The sequence below is a fragment of the Sinohyriopsis cumingii genome, chromosome 13 (genome assembly GCF_028554795.1).
Source record: "Sinohyriopsis cumingii isolate HCF-2022 chromosome 13, ASM2855479v2, whole genome shotgun sequence".
NCBI lineage: Eukaryota > Metazoa > Mollusca > Bivalvia > Unionida > Unionidae > Sinohyriopsis > Sinohyriopsis cumingii.
Window position 1 is genome coordinate 46,146,126 of NC_142973.1, and position 15,349 is coordinate 46,161,474.

Here is a 15,349-nt window from a genome sequence, read left to right on the forward strand (position 1 = left end):
ATGCCACATTTATTTTATATTATCAGGAAAATAGCTTCCACGTCTAAGGAAAAAAGACATTGACGACAGAGGGAGACCAATAAAGGAGGTGTGACCCATAAGAAGGCCAGATTGTTCCAGTTCAAGCCGACCCCAACCGACAAGGTATGTTGATTCTGGAGAGTGAGCAGCATCGAGTCATCAGGTTATGAAAGGTATACCGGACAGTTAAGGTTCGAAACACTCATTCGATTTAATGATGAATTTCGCAGTATCAATATAAAACGGATCTGATAATTGTATTTTACAACTCTGAGTTAATTAATTTTTCTGGAGAAGGTGCATCCTGTACAGTTTCATTTTGTTGTACCTAATTAATTGAATAGTTATATTCTATATGCAAGGGGCCAGTGTTCTATTTATATCTCTGCTCATAGTTCAATTGATTCGCTGGATCCGAGCTATAACAATGTGGTTGGTCATTCTCTAGGCATCTGTGAAGTGGCAAATTTTATGTCGATCTAACAAGAATACATTAGTTGAGACCAGACAAACATTAATTAGATTTATGGAGACAAGCGCGTATCATATCGCCATACTACCGTGTACGATAATGTCCTTTAGAGGGAGAATTTCGTTCCTAATTAAACATTTGTTTATACAGCAGCCAGGCGGACAATTTAGGACAAAGAAAACTTCATTTTCATGGTAAAGTTGTCACAAATTGAGAGATCGCAGAAACTCTGTTACTCAAACTACCAGGGTCAAGTTGACCCTGACTTTGGCGCCTCTGGAAAAAGGCGGCAGAGATATTTGATTCTGATTGGTACGTTAAATGAGAGGGCGTGTTCCAACACAAAATTTCATAGGTTTTAATATCGCCCGCATCGAATTTTAATCAGTCTAAGCTTTTCCTACAAGAGGGGACCCAAAGGTTACGGCTCCGGGAATTTTCAAGAAATTTCCGTAAAACTGTTGTCCAAAAAGGGGACGATTGTTGAAAGGAACCGACGAACTAATTTACCGATTAGAGGGAGGAACGCTGAAAGCAAAGGTAGTCTGACAATTCTATGTAATTTGTTGATGCCATATATAATGCTTTGCTGAAGTTATTTACTTGTACCTGCATGAATCTTTTTTCTACATTCGTGTAATAATTTGCTTTATGAAGTATAACTGTGTTGAGTTTATGCATAGGAAGTTGTACATTAATCTTCTTTAGATAAGTTTGACGAATTGTTTGAATTTGTCGTCTTGTTTGCATAAGGATTATGTTCTAAGAATTTAATACATTACATTAGTTAATTTGATTACAAGAATCCGTGTGAATTCGCTGAATTTAGAAGATTTCAGGTATGATTAAGAATAAGTGTGTGTTGACGGAAATGATCTAGTAATTGATTGACGTGATGTATCCTATTTATTCGCTGTGTAAAAATTGAGGCTGGCTCAGAACCCCAGGCCTCGCGTATGTGTTAATGTGTAAGGTCAAGGCGTAACGAATTAGCCATTTGACTAACTAGGGTCATTATAGGACATGTGGAGTCGATTGATAGCCTTAGCGTCTGTTTAACACTGATAGTGAAATCTGATAACGAGGGAGAATAATGAAGAATTAACCGTTTCATAAATAACGGGAAATTTAGGTTGTCTCTATTTATATTTATTTAAAAGGGAGAAAATAGCTCCAGACACGTATGGAACGAATGAGGTGATGTTATTCTGAGACCTATACGGAGAAGCATAGAGATGAGTGCAGTGAGACGTATAATCCTGTGACGCAATCCTGCGACGTATTAATTTCTGAAGACTTATTCTGAGAGTGTCCTGAGACGGATGGTAGAAAGTTTCATCCTGAGATCCAAGGGTCTGAACAGCGACAGATGAACTAAATCTATCAGTAAACAGATCGGCTATTTTATTTAAATCTATTTGCGTTTTCTTTGTATTTCGGTGAAAGTTAAATTTCTAAAAGCAGAGTACATTCCCGATGTAATGAATTTTCACAGTGTTTGTATGTAATTGATTAAATTGTTTGTTTACATGTACGGGGGCTCGTGTTGGTTTGTTCTATATACCTGCTCAGATCTCTATCTATTCCACCTATAAGTTTCACCACTTATGTTTATATTTACTCGAACCGGGCAATAACATCGAGGGCGGTCAACCCCTAGATAACGAAAACCAAATACGGAGGGACAATCACTCCCCCCGTGTAACAAAAACCACTCAAAAGACACAACAATTAGTAAATAAAGTGTGTGTGTATTTGTGATTTAGATATTTAACGTAGCTTTAACAATTTTTCAGTCATATCGCTACGATGTCTGCAGTGTGGCCGTTTATAGTATGTCTAGCACTGGGGCACCATCCCGCAGACATGTAACATGATGTCTCATCCAGTCACATTATCCTGACACCAGGCCGACCAGTCCTAACACTATCCTCTTAATGCTGAGCACCAAGCGAGACAACTGTATGTACCATTTTTGTAAGTCTTTGCTATGACTCGGCCGGGGATCGAACCCACGACCTCCCTCATCCAAGGCGGACAGTAAATAAAGAAATCATCTGCTTATTCACTGTAAAACCCAGAAATGATAGATAAAGGTTATATATATATATATATATATATATATATATATATATATATATATATATATATATATATATATATATAGAGAGAGAGAGAGAGAGAGAGAGAGAGAGAGAGAGAGAGAGAGAGAGAGAGAGATGTATGTTTGACAAACGAGTTGGTTGTAGTAAGTACACCATGCAATATACGTGTTTCTGTGAAAGCATGTCTTTGCCTCTCACTATAAAGTACAAACATTGCGTAGGTTTTTTTTGCGTTATTTTATAACCTAGTACATTTCATCTACAGTGTATGCCGCTATTACTTTTGATACATGTCTTTAACATATTACTTTCTGCGAATCTGATCAGTCCAAATAAACCGCATGAAATCCTTGTGCAGTATTCTCTCTACTGACTGGCTGGAACCTTTCCTCGGCACGCCATCCATTTAATTTTACTTTTGCTATTAACAATATGGAGACCGTCCAAACTGAATAGGCCTGGGTAAAAACGGGCGAATACTAGTAGTTACATCTGTCTGAATATGGCCTCATTTACCCTATATAGAAGTCTCCGATTCTAAACAAACTTAAACTAGAACACGAGTCAATTTGCTTAATGTTCTCCTATGTTAGTTAAACCAAAAACGTGGGAGTACAGAAAATGTACATCACGTTCTTCGATACGATCATACTGAATCCATGCATATAAGCGCCACGCGGCATGAATTTTGCCTCCAGGACAAGAAGGATTTAAATGTCAATCTTTTGGAGTATATAAACTCATCTGTCTAATCAACATTAGTTACTGAATCCCGTAAGCATCTGTTCTAAGAAATATTCAACAACTGGAATGATATTGGGTTTACCATATTCGATATTGCATCTGTCTCATCAAAATCCATTTACATGGTGCCTCCAGCAAACCTGAACAAAGTTGTTGTTCGTCCTTCGACATCGAAGATGACCATGACATCACTAACTGGCTTAGATTCTGTGATTACGTCAATTACTGATTACGCCACTTTGTGATCTGAACTGTCTGTGGCAAACTTGACAAGAGATGCTGACTGGATTTGTTCGATCAACAGAGGACATGCTGAAGTTCTGAGATCTACGCTTTTCGCGCTTCTATACTGCCTGTTCAGTTATCATGAGTTAAAAGTCTGTAGCTCCAGAATTAATGTTGAAGTGATTGAAGGATGACTTTAGGGAATCTTTGAAGCGTTCTTTTTGACCACCCTTAGATAGCTTTTTCTCCTCAGCTCACTGCAGAAGATCTTCTTTGGTTGTCGCTCTTCTGGCATCCTAATAACGTGACCTATCCATTTCATCTGTGATTTCATCAACAGAGTTGGATGCTTGGAATGCCTGCCCGTTTGAGAACCTTAGTTTATGAGACTTTGTCCTGGCATTTTATCCTCAGCAGTTGCCACAGGCAGTCGATGTGAAAATGGTACAGCTTCGTAGCATTTCGTCTGTACCCCGGCCAGGTTTCCCAAGCATACAGCAGTGTCAGCAAGGCAGTAGCATTACTTGAGTCAGATGGTGCTCACCAGTTTCGTATTTTGCATGGGTTATAATTTTAAAGAAAAAGAATTTCATCGGGTGACCTCACTGGTTATACTAACTATTTAAAAAAGACCTTGTCTATCTTAGGTATAGTTCAAAATACCTTTAATTCCCTTTATTTTGGTATATGATGATGGTTGCAATATGGGTTATAGAGTATATAGCTTGGCCTTAATTCAGATGTGCACCTTTCAAAACACTGCTAGCTCCGCTTGGTAATTTTCACTTGCTGGACTTAGAGGTAAATTGTAAATAAAGGAGCCGATAACGTTTTGTTATATATATATATATATATATATATATATATATATATATATATATATATATATATATATATATATATATATATATATATATATATATATATATATATATATTTGGTAATTCATTAATTGCACTTTCATAAGCTGTTTTGTCTGGTCTGGAAAAATTTAATTTCCCTATTTTAATAACTGATAAAGATTGTGTACTTTAGACTAATTCAGGCTGATTTTTTAGCACAAGAGAACAGTCATATTAGTTAGCTGTGTGCTTAGATCATTTACAATCTCTTCAAGTACAATATCCAACGACATTTCAGCCACAGTACATGAAAGTAACATAGAGGTATGCCAACATTCTCTCCACTGTGCATGTTGCAAATGTAAATAACTTCACCTTATACCCACCATTTTCTCAGAACTTCATAATATCTGTAAAGCGTCCCCTCAATTGGTGACTAATCGTTCTAACGACTCTCCGTAGTCTGCGACACGAGCCAACATGCCACGATCTTCTAAAAGCCTATACGGCTGATGGTGTCATTCTCTTGCCAGGTCAACGAATGTCGTGTACAGGTTGGAGTTCTGTTCCTATCATTTCTCCAGAGTTAAGGAACTGCAAACACAATGTCGGCGGTCTCTCATCCTCTTCTGAGTCAAAATGAGCCCTTGATAGAGGTGTTGCACAAGCAGACTCAGTATAACTCTGACGAGGATTTCGTCGGCTATTGACAGTAAGAAGATGGTTGTTGCAGGATGGTCTGTTAACTTTCCGCTTGTATAAGTAGACGATGTATGTTTCTTTTACTCCTGGGGTATAGTTCCTGTGTCCGCATTGACTGGAAGAGTTCTGTTATTTTCTGTACCATGTGCTGCTGGTATAGCATCTGTTCCATTTGCTATGCCGTTGAACAGCAGGTCAAGTGCTTTTTCAGTTGCAGCGAGCGTTGAAGTGATATGTTGATCTGCACCGGGGGAATCGATCCATTACTTATCCACTGATCGATGACTGTTGAATAAGGATGTTGCTGAAGTGTTCTGACCATCTTTGAAGTGTCTTTTCTTTGCCAATGAGCAGTGTGGTTCTTTCAGTACTCAGTATTTAATATGTTACTGGTGATAGTGGCCGTCGATTGACATCAAATTATCTTATAAATTATTCATGTCATCCCGTTCTAAATAGGGCTGACTCTCATCTGCCCTATTTCTTCGCCTTGCAACTCTCTTAGTTTGCATTGGAAAGTCACCTTGATGTTGTAGAAGGCTGCCTTCTTGAACGGTTAAGTGCCGTCTTCTAAACATGCCTTTTGAAGCCGATGTTTCTCATTCAGAAATTCAGTATGGTAGCATCGTTCTCGTCAAGCCATTCTGGATAGTTACGTGTGGTGGGACCTAGGGTTTTGGATGCTGTTGAGTACACAGAGTGTATGGAGGACGCCCATTGTTCCTCGACATTCTCAGAATTCATATCATTTGTATCTAGTTGGCTGTAAATTTCTTCGACAAATGCATGTTTCATATTCTCCTATTTCAATTTGTAGTCACTGAGATGTGACTGCATGGATAATAAGTTCATCCAAGCCGTATTGTTGCGGTTTGGCAGGAGGATGATTATGTCGGTGATTATGATCTTATCTTCAGCGGATTAACTCACTAAGAAGATTACTGCATTTGACAAAGCAGTTTCTGTGTCAATGACACTTGTCCATGTCTGGTAATTTGTGCCAACTCTAATATTGAAATCATCAAGGATGACAAGCTTGTCTGTCTTCGGTATTTCCGCGATAAGAGGCTCGAAGTCTTCCTTAAAGGTGTTCCTGATCTCATCTGGGTTTGTTATGGTTTGTGCATAGGAGATGATAGTTGCATTTCTTTTTTCCAGGGCAGCGCAAATCTCAGTGCATTGGTCTGTGATTTGCAAGGTTGCTGATTAGGTGTGATGTGATGGTCAATCCAAAACCTGCTTCACGTCGCCCTTCTTTACTTAGACCACTAAAGAAGACTCCGACTTCACTGAGTTCTTCTTTTCAGCTAGGGGACATTCTTTCAGTGCTTCTATGTGGATCTTGAATCTAGCAGGTTCCTCATCAACTATAAATGTTCTTCTCTCTAGTCTATCTGCTGCCGTTAATGTGCGCACCGGTGGTGAGTTGTGTCACCGTTGTCTTCTTGTTAGATTTTTGACCGCTTCGGTGGGATCCCCGTCTACCGCGGTATGCTGACAAAGGTTAAGGTGAGGCAGGCAAAGTTTAGGGCACCTTTTTTAGCCCCTTCATCATGCTACTGACGTGAAAAGTGTGATGCAAAATAAGGGCTGCTCAGTCACCCAGGAGGCTGCCGAGTTCCACTGTTGCTTCTGTACAGTTAAAAGCGACCCTGAGTTACAGCTTTCAATTTATCCATACCTGCTGCTTTACCGCTCGCTCATCGCCACAGGATACTAAGATACCTGGTGAGGAAGGGGAATAATGTCAATTTGCGCAGAGTCCCCGTCACTCTCTCGTTCAAGCATATCTGAATCTAGTGACTCGTCCTAGGTGAACATTGTGTCATCGCACAATCAAAGATTCACTGTTGAAACATGAAGTCCGTGACAAATATTCTTAATTATTTGAAATAACAATTGCTCTATGAAGTATACTGTGTACATCAAAATAATTTTATATTTCATTGTACAATTCGCGTCTGGAACTATTTTCCACGCGCAAGAACTGAAAGGTACAGTGCCTGAGCCAGAATTAGATTAAATACAGAACTCATTTGTTTTTTCTTTATATTTAAACTATCTCGACTAAATAAAATAGGTGATAAACATACTTTTAAATAAGTAGTGATTTAATATCAAGGAAACGAATTGAATAATTGCAAGCTTTTGCTATCCTTGGCTCGCAAAAGCTTGAAATTATTCAACGAGTTTCATAAGTTCAATATTACTCATAAAGTGTGTTTGAAGTTTAATATTTGTACATGTCAAATATGTTAACATATCACATTCTGTCAATTTGATTGATCCAAATAAGCCTATGAAATACTTAACCAATATTCTCATTATTGATTGGCTGCGACCTTGGGAATTTCCCTTGCCCCGCCTTCGAAATTCTTTCTTCTTTTTTTAACTATTAATATCAATAAAATTGCGACCGTCTTATCAATAGATGGTTTAATGGACATTGAGAGAAAAACGGATAGTAGCGGTTACGTATGTCTGAATATGACCATTTTATACTATATTGAATTTTCTAAATCCCAAATAAAACCCATTAATACATACCTTGTATCATTTGGGAGTTAACGAAGCTCACCAGCACCAAGATGAAAACAAGATGCCCACTCCTCATGTTTGTCTGTAACGTGTCCTATAATGAAAAATTAATAATCTGTAAGGAGTATTTATCTTATTCAGAAAAGATACTTAAAAAATACACGGGAAAAATTATAATAAGAAAAGGTCTGTGGTTCGCATTTGTTGATAATACTATATTCTGAGCAACGATCATCATTAGTCGGGAGTACCTGAAAAGTCTGTCAGAACTACGGATGGCAAAATGTAAAATAAAAGGAAGAGATCTGGTTAAATATTTATGTTGTTGGGGTTTTAAGTGTTTATCATGGATTAAACTGTAAGTTGCCGAAGCAGACAATAAATAACGCCCGAAGCCCCCAGAAGAACGTTACCTTCGAAATCGACCTGCAAAGATCAATTCCAAACCCAAACCCAAGCAAATCTGCCACAGTCACCAAAGCTGCTAAGGCACCAATAAGAAAATATTCGGTACACATTTTAACCACGTTACTATAATACTGCTAGATAAATAAAACCACAGTTTAGAGCCAAGCTTGAGGGGACCTCTGTTGTCCTAACAAGACCATGTTTTTTTTTCTCGATGACCATGACACCCGACTGGTTGGCTTGCCAAGGCCCCAATAATGGTACCATTGAAAAAGGGAGAATTTAGTTATTACAATGATGGGCATCTATGGGGATATGTGAAATTTAGCATTATGGATATTATGATTGACCCAAACATATTTTTGTGACCATTGCCTGTTCTGACTGAATAATACCTTTACTGACCAGCTATCATTTATTCTAACTGACAACCTAATTACTCACAATGTCTTATTTTCACAATCTAACGCTCGTATTTTTAACGTCATCACATCTTTTAGAATCCATCACCAATACCAGAAGCCATTCACATCAACAAATAACTGAGGGAAAGGAAGGTTATGTGGTGGTCACTAACACACAATCCAACACCTACAGTTACCAACTGTCACCTACTCTTACCATCCAATATCCACCCTCACAAAGTATAGACCTCCATGGAAAGAAGAATTCTGTAATGATTACTACTACACGTAATTAACGTCAAACACCTGCTTTTACCATCCAGCACACAACCTTACAAACAAAACGGCCAAGTGAAATTGGAGTTATGCTATTATCATTAACAAACGTCTTTACTATCCAAATCACACACTTACAAGCAAAGAGTGAGGTTAGGAGTAGGACAGTTGTGGATATTTAAGATTTGTTTTGAATACAAGCATAGATATACATACAAAATTTAAAACTAAAAAGTTGCAAATTATGATTAGTATTATGCTTATGGAATAATTGGTGGAAGTTAAAAGACGTTTTGGTAAGGCTCTTCTCAGTTATACACCTTCATATCCGAGCTGCAAAGCTAGGCATAGTCCATCGATATTTCCTTCATACGTAGACCCCGACCTACAGTGGAAAGTAAAGCTTATCATTGTCATTTTCACTGTTCTCCACCTTAGGCACACGTATTTATTGATACTGCAGCTGTTGTGTTGCTATTCTTGTTGATTTTGGTACTTCTGTTGATCGCATTTCTGGTGTTCCTGCTACAACTGTTCTTATGCTGGCTAATTTTCATCAACCATAAGATTCATTAGCATCCCATGTATATAAAACCATGCCTCGCTAATATTCTTCTCTTTGACAACAAGTTTTGAACACAGTGCAGGAGGTCTTCCGCATTTCTATATGGATCATCCTAAGCTCATGTCTGTTGGTTGATAACGAAAGGGATTTAAATTAATTTTGGTACTTTGTCAACCGTACCGCTTTATTCTTTTGGGACTCTGCCAATCCGAGCACGTGATACTTATTGCGCCCATCGCATATTTCATATTCATTAGCTAGAAACACCGACGTAGTGGAAAAAATTCATAGGTACATGCATACATACATACATACATACATACATACATACATACATACATACATACAATATTACATACATCTTTCCCGGGTTTTCTCGGGTTCTTCCTCCACCATTAATACTGGCCGCCAAGTATAGCCTATCGTGTGCTGAAAAATGGTGTTAAACCCAACAACACTAACAACAACTAATTTATTCTATTATAAACGCTTAGAGTTACAGGTTAATAAATCTACATTTCTTAGAATTGTTTTTACAGCAGGAGGTCCATCACACGAGCTCGACCAACATAAAGCACACGAGCTTGAAAAGCATTATTTACAATGGATGAATAGATATAGATATACGAGTTTTGGAAATGTTCCTCCAAAAGCAAAATGTTAAGTGATTGAAATATTAAATTCACCAATTCTTAAAAATGGATCAGAGGTATGGGAATTCATTGAAGTAAATGCCTTTGATCGGTTGCACGTAAATATCTTCACAAATCGTTGGGTTACAAAAATCTGCTTAAAATGATTTTATATGTGGTGAATTGGGGAGGACACTCCCACAGATCAATAAATATTACCGCATTCTGAAATACTAGACTAAGCTTATCTCCTCAGAAAATAGAAAACGTATTGTTACGTGTTTAAGCTGTCATAAACTGTAACAAGAAAAACGTGAAGACAACAAGCTTTGTAAAATTTTACAACTAATTTATTTCCCTTGAGAAACAAGGGAAATATAAGGATAAAACCTTACGGTTTTAAGAATCAAATCCAAAAATAATCCAAGAATAATCCAAGAATTAAAAATTAGAAGTCCTAGTAATAAAATGTTCCCATGAATTTGAGTTCTGGTCACGACGACAATCCAAAATGGAAGGCGATGACGTATACTGATGCTAGTATAGCATTGACGACGCGTCAACATTTCTTTGTTGATCCACAAAAAATAATATTCCGGTGTTTGAATTCCGAACACAATTTCAATAAATGTATTTGTCCAAAAATTCTTAAATATTCCCAGGGAAAAGAATAAATCTCTTAGATTCCAAATAATTTGAAGAATAATTAAAATTTAACTTCAACTGGTAACAACAGAAAAAAACACCATCTTGACGTCGAAGTGTCTTTTAAAACCCAACTAAACTTATTTCTCAATACATCACTATTATATCTGACTTGTGCGCAATTCCGGTAAAACCAGAATTTTGAAACAGATGCTATTCACATGTATAATCTCACGTACAGCCTCGATTCCACCCTATAGATCCACACCAAGAACCAATTTTTAAAAAATCAAGAAAATGAAGTTGTTTACTTCAACTCTTACTAATTCTGTATCAAGGCCAGGAACTATGTCAGCTTTAAGATACAAAGTTCTATTATTAGGTGTTTACGAGAAGAAAAAAAATCAGTCAGGTCAAACTAATTTCTGGTAAATTTCAACTTCCAGTAAACAAAATTACATTACTATAACATGTAATTGAATAATAAAAAAAAATTAAAACTGACAATCAAACAATTAAATCCAATCAAATATAAATTAAAGCAAATATACATAACATTATACATGTCACATCTAACCTATTGCTTACTGACATAGAAAGACAAATTGGACATTGTTTGTCCAGTAATTATTCAATAGTTTTGGTCTATGTAAAGACCAGATAAATCAAGCTGTTGCGAACATAAAGATTTTAATTATCTATGTTCATACAACGGCTAGCTAGTCAGTTTATCCAGAAATGGTAATATGGAATCAGAGAATCCTTGATGATCAAGATTAAATAGAAATTTGTCATCTCATTTTAGCCAAAAGGAGTATTTGGTTATAGTAACAGAGACAATAATTATAAAAGCCCTTTCAAGAATCAGGATGTCTGCTCATGCTTTGCGTATTTAATCAAGGAGATGGAACACTTGAACAAAGAATTTGTAGGTGTATTTTTTGTAAAGTGCTGGAATGTTAATGACACTTTGTACTAGAACGCCAGTGGTATTTACCGCTAAGAAAGAAGTAAATGAACTGTTATTTTTTGAAAGACCCGAGTATGCTGAAATTTATTACACTTATAAATTTAAAGAAATCTTCCGAGGTTAGAAATCTGGGAAAGTATTTTCATAGAGCACTAAATGAACGTAACAACTTGATGAATACTACCAAAAAATTACAAGATTTAATTATATTGTTATCAGTCATTATTTTTTCTTCTTCTTAAGTTCACTATTACTCTCATCTCATCTCGCATTTCGTTGTTTAATACTTGCCTTACTCCAATATTACATTATAATATTTTTATGATACGACTATGCAATGCATTAGAAGATCGACAAAAATCTGTACCATGATGTTTAATCCAGATTAACCTATCTATGCAGAGACGAAGTGGGTGGTCAAAGCAAAAGAAAGAACGAAGCAGTCGTATCTGATAAGAATCTATATCGAATGACAGGAATGTCTAAAAAGAGAAATGGAATATGAACCCTAATTACGAAAAGGTTTGAGACGGAAAATAGTCAGAAGATGTCATCTGTGTTGAACAACTTTAGATAACACACTGCAAAAATTAGTGGCCCTTTTTATATCCAACTAGTATTTCAGAAATACAATACTAATCATTATTGCCACTTCTTTGTTTTGTATTTTTGTATGTTTGTGTGTGTGCATATATATATATATATATATATATATATATATATATATATATATATATATATATATATATATATATATATATATATATATATATATATATATATATATATATATATATGTGTGTGTGTGTGTGTGTGTGTGTGTGTGTGTGTGTGTCTACTTCTATGTTTTTATTCATAACAAAAATTAAATACCTCGTCTTGTCCCCTTCCTAACTCCTATTGGTGTTCAAGGTCTGTAAGTATTTGATGGGAATGATGTGCTAGTAAAAATAACATAACTCGCCCTTTCACTCGTCCGTTTTGTTGGTAACCTTGGTTACTGAATTGCGAGGCTGGTGTTGGATTGTACAGGTGAATTGTAATCAGAATGTAACCATTCTTGTTAGTGACGATTGCATAACTCATCTTTCCCTGATCAGTTTTGTTTTCAAGACTGGGTGTTGGATGGTAAAGGTGAGTATTGGATTGTAACTATGTTAATGATCATCAGATAACTCCATTTTCCCATAATCGTTTTGTTTCTAAAGGTGGGTTTTGACTGGTAATAGTAGATGCTGGTTTATTAACATGGGTGGTGGATTGTGATTATTACCAAACCCATCCTTTCTTCATAGGTGTGTTAAGATGCAACAGTGCTTGTTGTTAAGAACGTGTGTTACTGACAATTATTCATCCCAGACCTTCACTCAATCCATTTAGTTACATTTGTTGGTGTCTGTCTTTAAGAACACGTGTTAATGACCACTAGTTTTCCTAATCCACTTGTTCGTATGTGAGTGATACGGATTATAAAAAAATAAGTCATTGTCTGTAACTTAATGTTGTGTCTATGTTTGTCTCCATCTTATTTGTCCAGCGCTATTAACATTTGCGTAAATGACTATATCGATTACTAATTTTAACGTTCCATAGAGAATTATTCACCCACCCACCCCCATTTTAAAGTCCAACAGATGGCTATACGTAGCTCCAGCATGTTAAACTGCCGTAATTTCCATAGTGGATCAATGTTAAATTCCCACAGGACCTCATAGTACCAGTAAAAATGTCAAATTTCCATATGGAGCCATAGTGGCCAATCATTTTAATTTCCAGAGGACCCATAACGTACCATTTATGTTAAATTCTCATATGACTCCATACTGTCCCAATCTATGTTAAATCCCCATAGGGTCTCATAGTGATCCAAATGCTAATATTAAATTTCCACACATCCCCATAGCGACTTAAACGCTAGTGTGTAACTTCCCAGAGGGGCAAGAAACTGTTAATGTTAAATTCCCGTTGTGTCCTCTTGTGTAATGTTGTTTCCACGGGATAATATACCGGCGCAAAACCACTAATGTTCAAATCACGTTGAACCTCGTACAGCCCCATACATGTTAATTTCGCTCTGATGCTACCTCCCATACTAGATCATAGTGAAGTGTCCGTGATGTTAATTCCCAATGAGCCCCAAGTGGCCCAGTAATGTTAATTCTAATAGGACCCCATGCCAATCTCAAACCGTTAATGTCAAACTCTCATAGATGGCCATACCATCCAACGTTTGCCTTAATATTACCGTGTAATTCCCCCAGACCCCCTAAACTGCTAACGTCAACTTCACATAGAAGGCCATTCCATCCCAAATGTTCCCTAATGCAAATTCTCAGAGGGCTCCATCGTGACCAGTAATCTTATTTTTTCTAGTACTCCATACCAGCCCAACATTGCTGATGTTAAATTCCACTACATAATCATAGCGTACCAAATACCCTAAAGTTTTACTGAATATGATTTATTGTATTAATTGAAAACCAATATTTACAATCTAATCAGAAGAGCTAAAATCTCTTGTCATGTAAGTAAAAACATAAGTATAGAGAAGCCAATGAGGAAAAATAAACATGTTTTAAAGCAAGCATGGCATTATTTGAATTATTTCTTTATGTAGATACCTCAATTCATAGAGACTGCACTCATTATGTCTTGATTATTTGTTGTAATTATATATTTTTAAAAAAAACATTGATTAATTTTATTCCTCACCTGACGAACTCTTCAGTAAAGGACTTCCCCAACCCATTTACATTAGGTAGCGTACAGTTTTATTAAGTAATATAATAATTATTAGTTTAGTCTTCCAAATAGAAATAGAAATACAGTATTTAAATATTTGCCTTCTCAAAGTTCTTGTATTAATTGTTTTGTTCTCCAAGGGGGTATATATTTGTTGATTATGGATGTAAATACAGAAAAAACGGCGTGAGGACAAAATAATAATTGATGCAACCTACCTTTCAGCACTAATATCTTTTCCTTCCCGGAGAACTATCTGTGCTATCTGCTTGTATATTTGTCTTATCACTGCTTAAACGACCTAAGCATTGTATGTGTGGTGACATAATCGATCACTCCACGCATGCGTCCGTCAGCTTCAGTTATGTGACGCGGTGTCACCATTTATCCCCAGCCCATTTTACCTGTCAAAATCTACTAAATTGTTTGTAAGAATGTCTGATTCTGAGAAGAAAATATTAAGTGCATCATACCATGCAAATCGATTTCGTATAGAGACAAAGTAGCAGTGAATAATTCGCTTGCAATGCATGAAACACCAGTTACCAATAAAAACGTTTATTGTGCGGTCAAGGAACAAAATAAAGTTACCTATTTTCGTTTACCTTAAGAACTCCAGTCGCGGAAAATTATGAATTACACAGTTAAGTAAGACAGAAATCCATTTACTCTAGACCTAACATGACATTATGGGATGCAATTTTGGGGCTGTTAGGGCTCGCAATAACAGCATAAGGGCATATACATGGACGGATATCGCAAAAACCATAAGAATTTGGTTATGCATCAAAGTATGTGAAGTCAGGTATCCAGTTTTAACGAAAAATAACGTGAGTGTTATTATTGTTCACTATTTCTTCATCGATAAGGTTATAAAACAAACTTAGAATACGTGAAGCAACCGATCAAGGATTTCTCATCATAACTGGGCCATAATTTGTGATAGAGCGCTGACGTACATTCAGATTGTATTGGAACATTCCAATACTAAGATATTTAACGTTGACCATGCTGACCTTCGCTGTTAACATATTGCCTAGTTACACAAGTGACATTAC

The 15,349-nt window shown here is 36.5% G+C and overlaps 1 protein-coding gene across 2 annotated transcripts in view; it reads right to left on the bottom strand.

Moving 5' to 3' along the window:
• LOC149785346 (collagen alpha-6(VI) chain-like) overlaps positions 1-14,613 on the bottom strand; it is a 98,402-nt gene extending 83,789 nt beyond the window's left edge. For both annotated transcript variants that reach the window (XM_089979237.1, XM_089979236.1), the window contains exons 1-2: positions 14,510-14,613; positions 7,659-7,743 (exon numbers count right to left, since the gene is read on the bottom strand). In XM_089979237.1, the coding sequence (XP_089835363.1) occupies positions 7,659-7,725 (67 nt within the window). In that variant the 5' untranslated portion in view covers positions 7,726-7,743; positions 14,510-14,613. The remainder of the gene's footprint in view (positions 1-7,658; positions 7,744-14,509) is intronic.
• Positions 14,614-15,349: the final 736 nt, after the last annotated feature.